Genomic DNA, 14000 nt, shown 5'->3' on the forward strand with positions numbered 1-14000 from the left:
AAGATTATATTTACATATGGACACAACAGTCAATTTTGAACCTAAAATTTGTTAGTTTTAATAAAATTGTATGCCTAAATAATCAAATTTTACACAAATTGTTTGATGGCAAAAGGCTGAAGTCACAATTATGAAAAGTTTATCAGCTGTCATCCCTTCTAATATTGAACTACCTAAAATATTCGAATATATTAGTTTTAGATTGATATGGGAAATTTTGAAATGCATTGCAAATTTGCAATTAAATTGACACAATTGAATTGTCTATTTTATGTGGGTTTTTTTAATTAACTTATTATATGAATTAAAAAAAATTTATAACATCACAAATTTTGTCAAATTCAATATTTTTATAATTCAATTTTTTTCAATAAAATTAGTGACATTTTAGGTCTATTTATTTTGTTTTATTCAATTGAAACATTGGTTTTTCAACTTAAAATTGCATAATTCGTAATACCTTTGAAATGATTTTGAGCGTCTACCATAGCAGTAGTAACAAAAAATTAGTTTTAAACGACTATTATAAAATTTGCAAAGTTGATTATATTATAGCCTCTTTTAATGATTGACTTATTTTTAATTTGGTGTTTGTTTATTTCACTCGGCTAATAAGAAATTAAAGTTTAATATTTGTAATAAACAGAATTTTTACTCCTTGTTAAACAAATAAATCAGAGCAATTATAACCAAAATAAACTTAAATCTTGAGCCTTTTGTTTGCACTTTGCCTTTCGTGAGTGAAATTTCATTGCCAAACGTGAAATTAAGCCGGAGGGAGCGAGCAGAATTAATGCAGCAGCACCGGAGATTACACAATTTCTCGAATTATTAAAGTTGTGCCGCGCCTAAACCCGTCGAGTGCGTTAAATGACAAAGGCAACTTCTCTCTGACTCGCGACGGGGATAAATACGAGCTAATTCCGGCACCACTGGAGAGAGATTAATTCTGTCACTCGCACTTATACACGAATCCTTTTAAGGTAAACAGAGAGAGAGAGAGCAAAACCGAAAATCGAGGGCGAATGCGCCTGGTCAGCGAAAAACAACCCGGCTAAGCTCGACTGCAAAACGAGAGGCTTATTTGTTGTGTTTGCCAACTTTTAATTAAACCGCACTAACTGTGAAATACACGCTCTTTTCAAAATGCATCTCCAACACAATAATGGCGAAAGGTTGCGTAATAGTGAACATCGGCGAAATTGCACTTTATGTGTGGCGATAAATACGAAACGACGTCGTTGCGACAACACACATGCTCGTAATGGAAAAGTGTGGTCGCTCCTCAGGCAACTACACTAACGGGGTCGCAGCTTCCCATGCGAGTAGGCAAGCAAATATGGCCACCATAATATTTTGATTCAATTCCAAGGAGATAAAGCGAGAAATGCACATATGGAGGAAACGGGCAATATTTTTCTGTGCAAAAAAAAATTGTCAGGTTTATATATTATAGATTTTTAAATATTTTTTCCAAGAAAAGTATAAAAAAAAAATATTTATATATACAATTAAACAGTTTAGCTCAACCAGAGCTCAACTATGTTTTCAAAAAAAAAAATGTATTAAATAAAAAATTAAAAAAAAAAATTAACCAGGGCTTTGAAGAAGCTTTTAACGCTTTTTACGGTTCAATCTAAAAACAGAAATCAATTTTTGGCTCTCCACTACGCAATCAGAAAAGCTGAAGGTTTTTTTACAAATCTCACCCATTTCAATTTCTACGTCGAAGTTTAGGCAATATGCAACCTGCACGACATGCACGTCAATTTGTTGCCTTAAATCGCATTCTTTCGTGCTTCTTCTTGACGTTCATGTCAATCAAAGAGAATCTACTGCTTTTTTCTCAGGAAGGATTCATCAATATACCCGAATTTAAAATTATATTTATTTCTTTATCTTAAAAAATTTATATAATAATAAAGATTACACCAAATTTTTCAAATCATCTGGATTTATCAGTTTTGTCAGTATTTCTCAAGAAAACTAATTGCGCCATTTCTTTTGATAAAATGTATATTAACTTGCATAAATTTTTTCCAGAAAGACTGGGGAAATAGAAAACACTCCAAGAACAGATCATTTGAGTGAATAATTCCATTTGGAAAGGCACACATCGGCTTGGATCGTTAAAAACAGGAATAAAAAAAAAATATATATATATATTTGTGCCGGGAGAGCGCAGAGGGTGCAGAATATAATTAATGAGCTTTCTTGCCGCATTAGGCGCTTCGGGGAAAGTTGGCGTCGAAACGCGAGAGATGAATGGGACTCGTGAATGCAACGGCTCATAATTAAAAAAAAAAAAAGAAAGACTTTCGATTTGGCGAATTTATTTTCATCTAATGAAGACGGGAGAGAGACAGGCGCTGTTACAAATTCTCTTTGCAGCACGTCTGGCTTCTTTTTAGTACGGCAATAATTCATTCACGTGTGTCGAGTGCAGCACTTGATGTATGTGTTTTTTTCTCCCTCGGAGAGAAATAAATATGCACAAGCATGCCAAGAGTCGATAAAAAATTTTGTTATTTTTTTTATACCAAAAAACGACGGCTCGATCTCGTGGAAAATTTAAACGAATCGACCAAGTTTCTCCTGAGAATAGCTCGACCTCTGATAAATCATCGGACAGAAAATGAAAAAAGTTACTTGCCAGGAATAAACTTATCGCTTCTTACGTGTGCCAAGGAAGATTACAATTTACTTACTTAGTCTCTTACGTGCATCGACATGCAAGCAACCGAATTGAACACGGTCGCGTTACGTGAAAAAGTGCCGCACGTTGAGTAAGACGTTATGCAATACATACAATTTATTTTCGTTCGGAAATAAAAAGGATCGATTTTACGATTTTGTCTTATTCAAATAAAAAGTTATATAATTATATTAAACATTATTTTACTCGCATCACTCACAATCATAATTGAAACAACACGTTACAAAAAACGTACATCTTTAAAAGAGGTTGAAATCTCTAGGAAATTTCTAAATTGATGATAACATTGATTGAAAATGGAAATTATTTTCCCCAAAGAATCTTATGCTAATATCATAATATCTATCATTATCTTCATCACTTGACAATTTATTATTTGTTTTTTCAGGACATCAAAGTATATAAAAATTACGTTTTGAATTCTCGTAAAAAAAATACATTACAAAAAATAAAAAAATTCAAAACAAATCAGCGGATAATTAATATTTTTTAGCAATTTATTTAGTAAAGAATTTTCAAACCCAATCTAGTTACATGTCTTCTAAATTGAATTTATTTTGGTACAAAATTTTATTTATGAATCAGAAAATTGAAATCAGTAATTTTTTGCTTATATATTTTGCACATTATTTAATTAAGCTTTGCAATATCATAGTGATGGGCAAAAAGTACCGGTACTTTTACGAGTACCCAAAGTACCGGTACTTTTACTCGGTACTACCGAGTACTTTGGAGTGGTACCGGATGCCATGGCCACGCCATAGCCATGCCATGTCCACGACATAGCCATGCCATAGCCATGCCATGGCCACGACATAGCCATGCCATGGCCACGACACGGCCATGCCATGGCCACGACATGGCCACGCCATGGCCACGCCATGAGTTTCAGTGAGTTGTTCACTAGTACTGTAAGCCTATTTCTCCGTAATGTAAATTTTTGACTCAGATGCTTTGACTTGTTGTGGAGAAATAAAACGAGTTGAATTGAATTAGTATTATCAAAAACGGCATAAAATTTTGTTTTTAAGAAACGCATTTCATGGTAATTCTAATAATAAAAATTAAATTATCCACAACACTTTGGACAAATGATGACTCTTCTTATCTCTATCTTATATTGTAATTAATATTTAATATTAATATTTAAGTAATTTTTCCTACACTCATTTCCTACTCTTTTAGTGTTGCATCTCCCAAAAAGAAAAGATGTCAAAACCAATAAAAAATAAAAAATTGAATATTATTATAATTATTAAACATTAAAATATTAATATTAAATGTCAAGACAAATTATTATCTGAATTTATTTTATTTTATTTACAGTAGTTAAAAATTCCTTTTATATAATAGCAAATAATTATTTAAAATTGCAATAATTTCTTACCTGTAATAAATCCTGCTCAGCTTTTTCACTGGCCATAGATGGGCTAGGACTTGTTGGTCGGGGCAACGAAGACCCCCTGGAGCTCCCCGCGCTGACATTGAGGGAGTCCTGTTGGTGGTGGTGAGAGGTCGAAACTGCCGGTGACGCAATACGGCTGAAAGAAAAATTTTAATGATGTATTAATTTCTAAACGTTTATTTAAAAATTCATCATAAAAATAAAAAGCTTGACTATAAATTTTTTTTATTTGGTGGGATTTTTTTATTGCGGGTCATACATCCCTATCACGAGAGATTAGCGCTTTTTACATTCGTCATCGCTCTCGAGTGACACAAACAAACGAAAAAAATAATGCTTGGCATGGTGGCCGGGGACAGGTCGATTTTCACGTGTAATTCGTCGAGCCCGATCGGCGGACGACGATAAAATATGTTGCAGAGTGGCGCGCAGATATTAAGCGAGTGGAACAATGGAAAAGTGCGCTAATTGCATTTATGTTTTATTTTGAGGAGGCACTCTCGTTTTCCGACGGTCGATATTCCCGAGGCCTGCCAACCTCACTCAACTCCATGTGCGGCGCGCGATCAATACAAAACAGACGCTCTGCGACTCTATGTGACCCGAAAATAAAACTATGCTCCGCAATTGTTGGAGAAAATTGCTCTGAAGTGTTTTGAAAACAAAATAAGAATTAAGTTAAAGTAGTTAAATTTGTCGTGTTTGAAATGGATTTCAAAACGTTCTGTATTTTTTTCAGAATCCGTTTAATCAGATAGATTTTAAATTTACGTTTGTACAAATAAAAAAAAACTACTTTTTTAACAGCGTTAAATGTAGTATCAAACATTATTTTTGTTGCAATTTTGACACAAATCTTCATTTCAAAAATAGACAATTATTTTCTCTTGTTGTCGCTGACTGTATTTCAATTTGACATTTCTTTCATTATATTGTTTTAATTTTCCGTCTTTTGATTGGAATATTTTATTATTAACCGTTAATTCTGAATTAATTGTATTTAATAAAATGATTTAATCTGATTTAATCTAGGAATAAAATGTGGACACTGAGACGAGTGAGACGAATCATTTGCAAGCAATATTTTTAGAGAAAAACGTTTGCCCCACATAAGCTCAATGTTATATTTGCGGTCCGCCTACCTCAACATATATTTTTTTCTCTATCAGAATGATTCGTGGAAAATTATTTCTAAAAAATTTAATAGATTTTCATAGTTAAAATTTTGAAGAAATGTCTATTTATTTTAATATTTCCGCAAGAAAAAATGCACGATAAATTATGATAAAATTAAAAAGTGAATGGAAATAAATTGTGAAATAGTTAAATTTTTGACATTATTTTATAATTTTTTTTTCATAAACATTAGTTGACGTTTATGATGTGATCAAAGAGCTTTGTACTCTTGAAAATTTGAATGTTTTAATTTGACAAACCAATGGCATCGCCGTTTTTGTTTTCGGCTTAACTCCAGGATGAATTTTAGTTGAAAATAAATCAAACCATCATAAAATTTAAAAAACACTTTAAATTGAAAAATTAAGGTTTTTCTTTTAAATAGAAAATAACAATTCTCTTCAATGACATAGCCCGTTCTCACTTCTTTGTTCTTTTTATGTTTAATGTTTGAGATGGAAGTGTCCAGAAACGACGCGGCAAGCTCTAATGATAAATTATATTTCATAACTCCATTATGCGAAGAGAGGAGGATTACAACGCGGTTTAATTTTCTTAGCGAAAACATAAAAAAGTTATAAGCCTCTTTTCCTCCTCATGATGGTCGTGCTCGCGCAATAAAATAAACAGAAGCTTCTAGGAAGTTATTCAGAACGTTAAAATATTGTACAGTTTTTTCTCTTATGAAGTCGTTTCAAAGGTCAATGTAAGATAATTTTTTTGCATTGCTAGAAAAATCTTGTTAACAGATTTTTTCTTTTTAAATTTAATTAAAAATCCATTCAAAAATTCGCAATCATATATACATTTTAATTCATTGCTTAGAATTTTTAAAATTAAGAAGCTAAAATATCAGTCATTGAAAAGTTTAATCTGATGTTCTCATTAAAATTTAATTAAATGTAAAATTTTCAGCCAATCTTTCATATATACTTATAATAATCTTTAAAAATTGCTCTTCGATAAAATTTGAATGGCTTTTATTTTTATTCCAGACCCCGAAACGTCAGTTAACATTGAATTTAAAACGCTATGAAATGAAAACACTAACTTTTTATTATTATTGAATGCTAATTTAATTTTAACGAATGGTACAAATTTATCAGAATAAATATAGTGAAAAATAACTTGGAGGCAGTTTTACTTTTTTAAATTAAATTTGAGATTTTTCGCTTGTCGATAAAATGTTTCAAATCCTCTTTAACCGCTCGGGTGCGGCGAGAGAGAAAGGGATGAATTAAACATGAACAACTTTTTATTCTTGCTCGCGTCGAATTCCGTATCAAAGCCGGGCGCACGTTGTCAAAATAACAAAAGTTGGAGCGCGGCACCGCAAATACGTCGTGCATTAAGGGAGGGCCCACTCGAAAGCACACAATTGAATAATGCCCGGAGAGCGCGAGAGAGAAACGTGCACGGACTGAAAGCCACTTGTTAGGCCGCACGAATTCAGCCGAGGACAAAACGGCCAGACTGAATATTGAAAAGCAGCAAATGTATATTAATGTGGTGCGCGCGCGTTAATTACGACGAGTTGGAATTTCGTTATGGAAATTTATCATCTGACAGCAGTTGGTGCTTCTTTTGTTGCGCAACAACGACATAAATTTACAATAATATTATTGTTTGGAAATGCGAGCTAGTGGGATAATCAGCGGCAGAGAGGAAGTGGTGCCGCTTTTTATCGACACCCGCATTCGAGTAGTGGCAGCTGATTGTGGAAAACGCGCACCGAGTTTAGATTTTATGTGTACATGTTTGAGAGATTTTTTGTGGATTGTTTCTATTTTTAAATCATTTAAAACTGCAAAAGTGAAAACAAGAATAATTTAAAAATTAATTTTTTTATTAAAAAACAAAAATGGCTCTATCAATATTGGTCATGGACTGCAACATTTTTTAATAGGGCACAAAAATGAATTATAAAAAAATCTTCCTGCATAAATTGATAAAAGAAATATGACATGAGAAATTATATTGAATTTTATTTTACTGCAAATTTAATCAATTTAAAAAACTTTTGAGGATAACATTCTGATCGATGTATCTTGTTATCAACAGCGATTGCCTCTTTGATAAATGCCAATAAATATTATTTGGAACTAAATAATTGAATCTTCAGAAGCTTGTTTATTTAATTATTAACAATATCATGGGAATTTGAAAATTAAAATTGCTGAAGGGAATTCTAAAAATAATATTCTTATCAAATCTGCCTGGCTAAAATGGAAGACAAAATATAAAAATTCTTACAGATTGCACAGCTTAAATTTGTTGAGTTGCAATTTATTTTTATTTTTTATTTTTTTTTATTTTCATCAGTAATTTTCTCGGAAACAGGGCAATTAATTGCGTTCAAAAAAGCAGAACTCGTTCTTGTTCAGCACAAAACTGTGGTCCTTTTTTCTTCTGGAAGTGTTTAACAAAGTATAAGACGCGCGCGGGGACATCAAATCTCGCTTAAGAGAGGCGAACTCGATCTCGATAAAAAGTGCTGACTTCTTTTTGTGCCTATTTTCGCATCGCCATGTTCCAAAGTCGTTTTGCTTTTATCTCAGCGCTTCATTTGTCCCTAGAGTAGGCGCACCTAGTATGTGTTTTTTCTTTTATGATTTCGGCCTGAAATACGAAGTACACGAGTCGTAAAAATGTATCAGATTAAGCAAGGGAAGCCTCGACAAATCGTGACTCTGCTTACTTCACCAGCACTATTACGTCTCAATCAAAGATTTTGTTGCTGAATTTATTTCTCGTGATTTCTGCTGGACTCAATTTTTACTTGGGTTGTGATAAAAAAAATTGACAAAAATAAAAATATTTTAGTCGAAACAAATTTGTTGCTTCAAAATTTGTTCTGATGTTGGATCTTTGCGAATCATGACATTTTCATTCAAAACATGAGAAATTTTTATTTATCATAAAATTTTAACTTTTTTTTCTATTTTCAATTTCAGATTCAATATACGGATAAAAATTTAATAAGACACCTCAATAAAGTGATTTTTTAAGAAATAAAAGTACTTGAGAATTGAAGTGAATTGACATGTTTAAAAAATTAATACAATCATAGAATATTAAAACAAGAATAAAACTAAAATTTATAAATTAGGTTTATTTCATCAGAAATTGTAATAAAACTGACTCGCCAAAAAATACTTTTTTTTACCAAACAAAATTACGCTACAACTGAGACAATTTTTAAAGTATATATTACGCTTCAAAGTAAACTTTTTTTAAATTTGCCTCTATACAATAATTTTCCATTTTTCAATATTTTGCTGAAACTTTTGTACAACTCTAGAAAGTTCGCACCGAGAGTAATTTTCTTCTGCTTTGTGTTAATTACGCGACCAACTTGGTTTCCGTCGCAAGAGTTTCCTCGTCGGCCCTGCAGCTCATTTGATAAAAAGTGTGGCGAACGCTTCCTCTCCAAGTGTGTGTGTGCACGAAAATAATATCTCTCGTCTCACAATCGATTAAGCCCGGTGGAAATAAATGTGAGGAAAAACAACAGGCCAGTTTTCCGCATTTTCTCGCACCCCCTCCCTTTCGCACGTCAAGAGAGCCCTTAACCGAATTTCCCAGCCGCCAAATAATTGAAAACAAAAAGCGCCACTTTGAAATAAAATCAAAAAAATTCCAAAAAAATAAAATTCTAAAAAAAAAAATTAAGTTTGAGAGAAAAATATAGGGACACAAAAATAAAATTAAATCTTGTCGAAACCAAACGAGATTAAGCAGGGAGATGAGAGCGAATAGGGGATGCGATTGTCCCGGGGGTTGGGGCGCACCTGACATGTCCGGCGGAGGGTCGCTCGACCTGCGGCTGGTGACGCAACTCCTGGTGGTGCTGGCGGTGGTGCGTCGGCTCTTTGTCCTGGTGGTGCTTCTCGTCGTCGCTTTCCTCCTCGGACGAGCTGGGGTCAATCATGGTCGGACCTGACTTTCCGAGTGGCCTCCCGAGTGACCCAAATCTCAAGGCCTCGCGTATTGATCGGCGCCGAGGGCGCACGCGCCGCCGCCACCGCCAGACTCGCGCCCGACTCTGCAGGTGGCGGAGGCGGCGCCCCACCGCCTCCAGTTTCCTGCGCCCGCCGCCGCGCAGCCGGTTGCGCTCTTTACAGGCGCTAATTCAATTCGTTCTCACGAAAATACCCACATCGAAGACAAAGGAAACATCAATTTCCTTAAGAGTTTGACTGACGTTTATATAATTTTATCTCTTGATTTTTCTCACCTTTTATAATCTTCAATTCGTTTATTCTCTCACAAAAGGTCAAAGATTATTTTGGGGGAAAAATCACATTGAAGAGAAAATTTGCAGCCAGCCCTAGTAAACAACTTGCTTAAACTCATAAGCTTAATTTGAAAGCAAGTGTTTTATCAAATAAAAAAAAATGAATTAATAACATAAATAATCATTAAATAAAAAAATATAATATAATAAGATATTTTCATATTTATCTCTTGCATTGATCACACTGTGTGAGAGAATTCATTAGCTACTCTGGTTCAAACATAAATATTTTTTCCATTAAAGCACAATTATTTATTTGATTAGGATCATAATCATGGCCCAATCAATAAATTCCTGATCTTTCTAAATTTTAAGCACCTTCCTTTCTCTCTCAGTGTGGTCAAATATTTTTATTATTTATGAAAATTTAAAATTTTGGCTGAGAAATTTGTTTGAATATTCAAGCCAAAAGAAGAAGCACTTGAGACCGTAAATTTTAAACTTAGCTCTTCTAACGCCGCAGAGAAAATAATTGGCATGATTGATTGCAACATCTCACTTCCTGTTGTATCGTCAAATATATTATTTCTTACGTCTGTCAACGAATAAATAGCTCTTTTGATTTCATATCCAGCCGGATTTTCCTCATCGTTTTTTTTTCTATTTTAGGAGGATGAATTAAGGGCTTCAATTCCTGATAATGCGCGTCGTTAGAACACGTTGGTCATTCACAAATTGAGAGTCACGCGATTAGACAGGAATTAAGAAGATGCTCCGATTTTCATTGCTCTTTTTCATCTTGATGACCGTCCTGGCCAACGACCCCCAACAAATCTACCAACCAACCGAGGTATTCAATTACTAATTTTACTAATTTTAGCATAAACAATAATTGAAAGGTGATTTCTCAATAACCAATTTATTGTCCTGTTCACTGGTAATAATGAAACTTTTCTTTCAAATGACCGAGGGTCTGATAAAATTGAGAAATCAAGGCTATGAGACGAACCAGGAGTTTGATTTGGAAGAACTCGCTGACAAATACAACAAACAGGTAAGATTAAATTTAAAAAGAATCACACTTTCACACCTGTTTTAAGAATTTTTTTTTTTTAACTTGAAAAATTGACATCAGGGAAAAATTTCATTTTGAAGCTCCTCTCTCCACTATAAATTTATTATTACACTAGAGTTACCACAAGATTTGATTTTTCTTTAATTTCTTTCCAAGACAAGAATTTGTCAAAATTAATTAGGAGTTTTTTTTAAATATTTCAATATGAATTTTGAATTTTTTATCAGGCCAAAATATGATCAAATTAAATTTTATCAAATTTGAAATTAAATTAATTTTGGAAATCAAAATACATTTTTTATTTACCACAGAGTTTGAACGTGTTCCTGGACGAGAGTGCAACAATTGACATAAAACCCATTGTGCCAATGGTAGTTCAGTTTCCCGCCATTCCCGATATTCTTGGCCGACCAGCTATTAACTGCAGAGACGAAAATAGGTAAGAAATTTTGGTTTTCAATGAGTTGTATGAAAATATTAAAGAAAACAAATTCATGATTCCACCAACTCTCTGGTCTCTGTTGAAACTAATTTGTTTTGATTTTCAGAAGTGCCAAGTGGAAACCTAACTCGGCGCATTTATCGCTGGCCTGAAGTCCAATTTACAAACTTACTCTGAAAAATAATTTTTTTTAAATATCAGTAGCATCACCTTCTCTCAAAGTTTAATTGGACGTATAAGAGTCAATATAAATGTTGTGAAAGTTTCCGTTAAGATTTAGCCTTTTCTTATAACCTGTTAATTTAAACATTCCAAGTTTTTTTTATTTTAAAACAGTAAAAAAATCATAAATTTAGAAAAGAGCTGAAAACTTTTTTTTAATTTTCACCTGTACAAATCACATTGAACTCATGAAAGACAATATATATTTCAATTTCATAATAAAAAATCTCTCAAATCAAAGTATGGAAATTACAAATTTCTACTTATGCGTACCGCCACACGTCGGAGTAGAGCAGGTTGCATAATCCATCGTGTTTGTTTTAACTTTGGACGGAACTTTTGTAATTTGTTGGAAACTCCAGCTCCAACTTCTAAAAAGTAAGCCAAACACCTGGAGCTATGGAAAACAATAATTTGCATATCGTTAGGTGAAAAACATGTAAAGTGTATTCTCAACTTCTTTGATTTTATTGCATAAAGAAGGCAGTTGAAATCATTCGGGCCAAAATGTATCTTCCGCTTGAGAAACTATTTTCCCGCATTCACCATGTAACAGAAAGCTGTGTCTTTGGTAATTTCGGTGCGTGGGTGTATTCAAGTGCGTTCAACATCGACTCGCGCCTTGAAGCATGAGGAAAGGAGCACTCTTGAGAGAAGGCAGAACTGAAGAGGCCATTCGCACCGACGTTCGTCTAAATTTGATTGCTCTCTCGTGCAGCCTTTGATGACTGGAAGCTAGAATTTCCCTCCGTCCTTAATTCGCACTATCAAAAGAATAAAATTTGAATTATTTCATTCCGAATTTAAATGAAGAGTTAAATAAAGAGCGTTAATAATTTTATTCGCACCATGAGAGACTAATTGCACCGCAAATCACGCCTTTTCGCTTGGACGAGAGCAATAATTTTATTGCTAAACGACCGTGCGAGTAACAAACGAGACATGTAAAATGCAAAACAAGGCTTACTTTTGCGGCGGACGGTAATAAATAACTGCTCTCCGCTAAAAGCTGTGCACTTTCTCTCTTCCGCTGAAGGGATATAAAAATTTTATGGAGCACTCTGTAAATCATCAATCGAAAGGTGTTGCCAAACGAGTTTTATCTCTGCTAATAATTCATTTTTAAATAGGATGTAATTATTTTTCATAAAAATTTATCAAATAGGTATTTACGTCAGGTGTTCACAACTTTTTTACATCGCTTTGGATGAGAACAGGAGTTAAGCCAGACCCGATTATTAAATCATTAAAAAAATAATTTTCATCGATGTCTGGAAATAATTATATTTCTGTGTATTTCAGAAGTTCTCGTTATTTCTCTGACAAATAAATTTCTGATCAACAACGGTGAATCCTCTTGCTCTTGTCTTTTGTTGTTGTTTTTTCGTCGGCAAGAGAAACAATCGAGTCTGAACACGAAAACAAATTAACAAAAACTCGCCAAGCCGGCCGGCTTCTTGTTTTCTCTTCTCGAAATTAACATATCAATTTAATTCCGGCCCTGCGTTCCCTGGTGATTTAGAGTGGGTTAAATTTGGAGCAGCTCCAAAGCAAACCGAGGCCCTTTGTGTGCCTCTCTCTCTCTCTTTGCGAACCTTCCACGAAAGGACGGCGTTTTGTTTTTACGGGGCACCCACAGAGACGTTGGGCCTAATTGCTACGCAGGCTCTCTAATTACGTATTCAGGGTAGGGTGAAGGAAGAGTGATGCTGGCGAACGATATATAATAACGAGATACACGCCAACACAAACGGCCTGTCGTCGCGAAACCGCAAAAAATAATAACTACACGAGTGAATAATTTATATTAAACACACAGCACCATCATGAGTCACACCGCATCCACAGTCTGCGGTTTTATGTCACCTGCCGCTCTTCTCTCACGAAAACCGCCAAACAGTTAAAACAAAAACGAAATGAACACCAGTTATTTTGTTGCAAACTGATGCATGATAAAAATTAGTAATGCAAAGGAAGGCTGAAACTAAAAGGCAATAAAAAAAAACTAGCATATATAAAAAAGTAAAAAAATTATAATTCAAATTATGTATCTGAAAAATTAAATAAAAAAAATCATGATTTAAAATTTTATACTTTAATATTGGTTATCCCTGGCCCTGTGCAAATATAACCCATTCCTGGAATATACAATAAAAAAGCACAGGGAGAAATGTTGGAAAAAAGTAAAAAATATGAATCCGAACATCGAAATACTCAAAAGTCAAAAACAACTTTACAATTTTTGTATGGGTTTATTGAACTTATTGAACTTGCTGCCTGAGTGAGAAAGTTGGAAGGTTAAAAATTATAAGTTATTTTGGTAGAAATCTAATGGATTTTATAAAAGACTGCCTTCTGATTTAAGTAATATCATTTGAAAACAGGGCTGTAAAGATTTTTCAGAGAAATTTTTATCCGCATTTTCCACTTTCATCATTTTAATTAAGTACAATTATTCCCAATAAATCATTTAAAATAGCCGTTTAATTAAAAATCATTAAAATTTAAATACACTTTTAATGAGGCGAGATTTTATGAGCTTCCTGAATAAGTGATAATCGTAGGTGCTAAATCTCGACAAATTTGGCTATTAGTGTCGCGTCCACGGCTGCTGGACCGTCCCAGCCAGATTCGTGCGGCGAGATAAACGAATCGAAGGCAGATTGGTTCAAATCTGGGCTCGCGGGCGCGAAAAATGTCTCAAGGTCCACTTGCCGCGTTAATTAT

The 14000-nt window shown here is 33.8% G+C and overlaps 2 protein-coding genes across 14 annotated transcripts in view; one reads left to right on the top strand and one right to left on the bottom strand.

Moving 5' to 3' along the window:
* Positions 1-9312, bottom strand: part of LOC132192376 (calcium-dependent secretion activator) — a 28468-nt gene extending 19156 nt beyond the window's left edge. For 7 of the 13 annotated variants that reach the window (XM_059612304.1, XM_059612301.1, XM_059612303.1 and 4 more), the window contains exons 1-2: positions 9089-9311; positions 4104-4257 (exon numbers count right to left, since the gene is read on the bottom strand). In XM_059612304.1, the coding sequence (XP_059468287.1) occupies positions 4104-4257; positions 9089-9228 (294 nt within the window). In that variant the 5' untranslated portion in view covers positions 9229-9311. Of the gene's footprint in view, positions 1-4103; positions 4258-9088 lie in introns of all 13 variants that reach the window. The other 6 variants (XM_059612309.1, XM_059612305.1, XM_059612308.1 and 3 more) reach the window with 2 other exon arrangements.
* An 899-nt stretch (positions 9313-10211) lies between these two features.
* LOC132193026 (uncharacterized) lies at positions 10212-11314 on the top strand. Its single transcript, XM_059613373.1, has 4 exons — positions 10212-10384; positions 10505-10588; positions 10921-11048; positions 11158-11314. Exons 1-4 carry the CDS (start codon positions 10304-10306, stop codon positions 11201-11203), a joined length of 339 nt encoding a protein of 112 aa, XP_059469356.1. The 5' UTR covers positions 10212-10303; the 3' UTR covers positions 11204-11314.
* The last annotated feature ends 2686 nt before the right edge of the window (positions 11315-14000 follow it).

The sequence above is a fragment of the Neocloeon triangulifer genome, unplaced genomic scaffold (genome assembly GCF_031216515.1).
Source record: "Neocloeon triangulifer isolate White Clay Creek 2 clone unplaced genomic scaffold, ASM3121651v1 ptg000003l, whole genome shotgun sequence".
Classification (NCBI taxonomy): domain Eukaryota; kingdom Metazoa; phylum Arthropoda; class Insecta; order Ephemeroptera; family Baetidae; genus Neocloeon; species Neocloeon triangulifer.

Coding starts and splice junctions, on each gene's coding strand:
- LOC132193026 (XM_059613373.1), top strand. CDS start 10,304: ATGCTCCGATTTTCATTGCTCTTTTTCATCTTGATGACCGTCCTGGCC. Junction 10,385..10,504: donor AAATCTACCAACCAACCGAG/GTATTCAATTAC, acceptor CAAATGACCGAG/GGTCTGATAAAATTGAGAAA. Junction 11,049..11,157: donor AACTGCAGAGACGAAAATAG/GTAAGAAATTTT, acceptor TTTGATTTTCAG/AAGTGCCAAGTGGAAACCTA.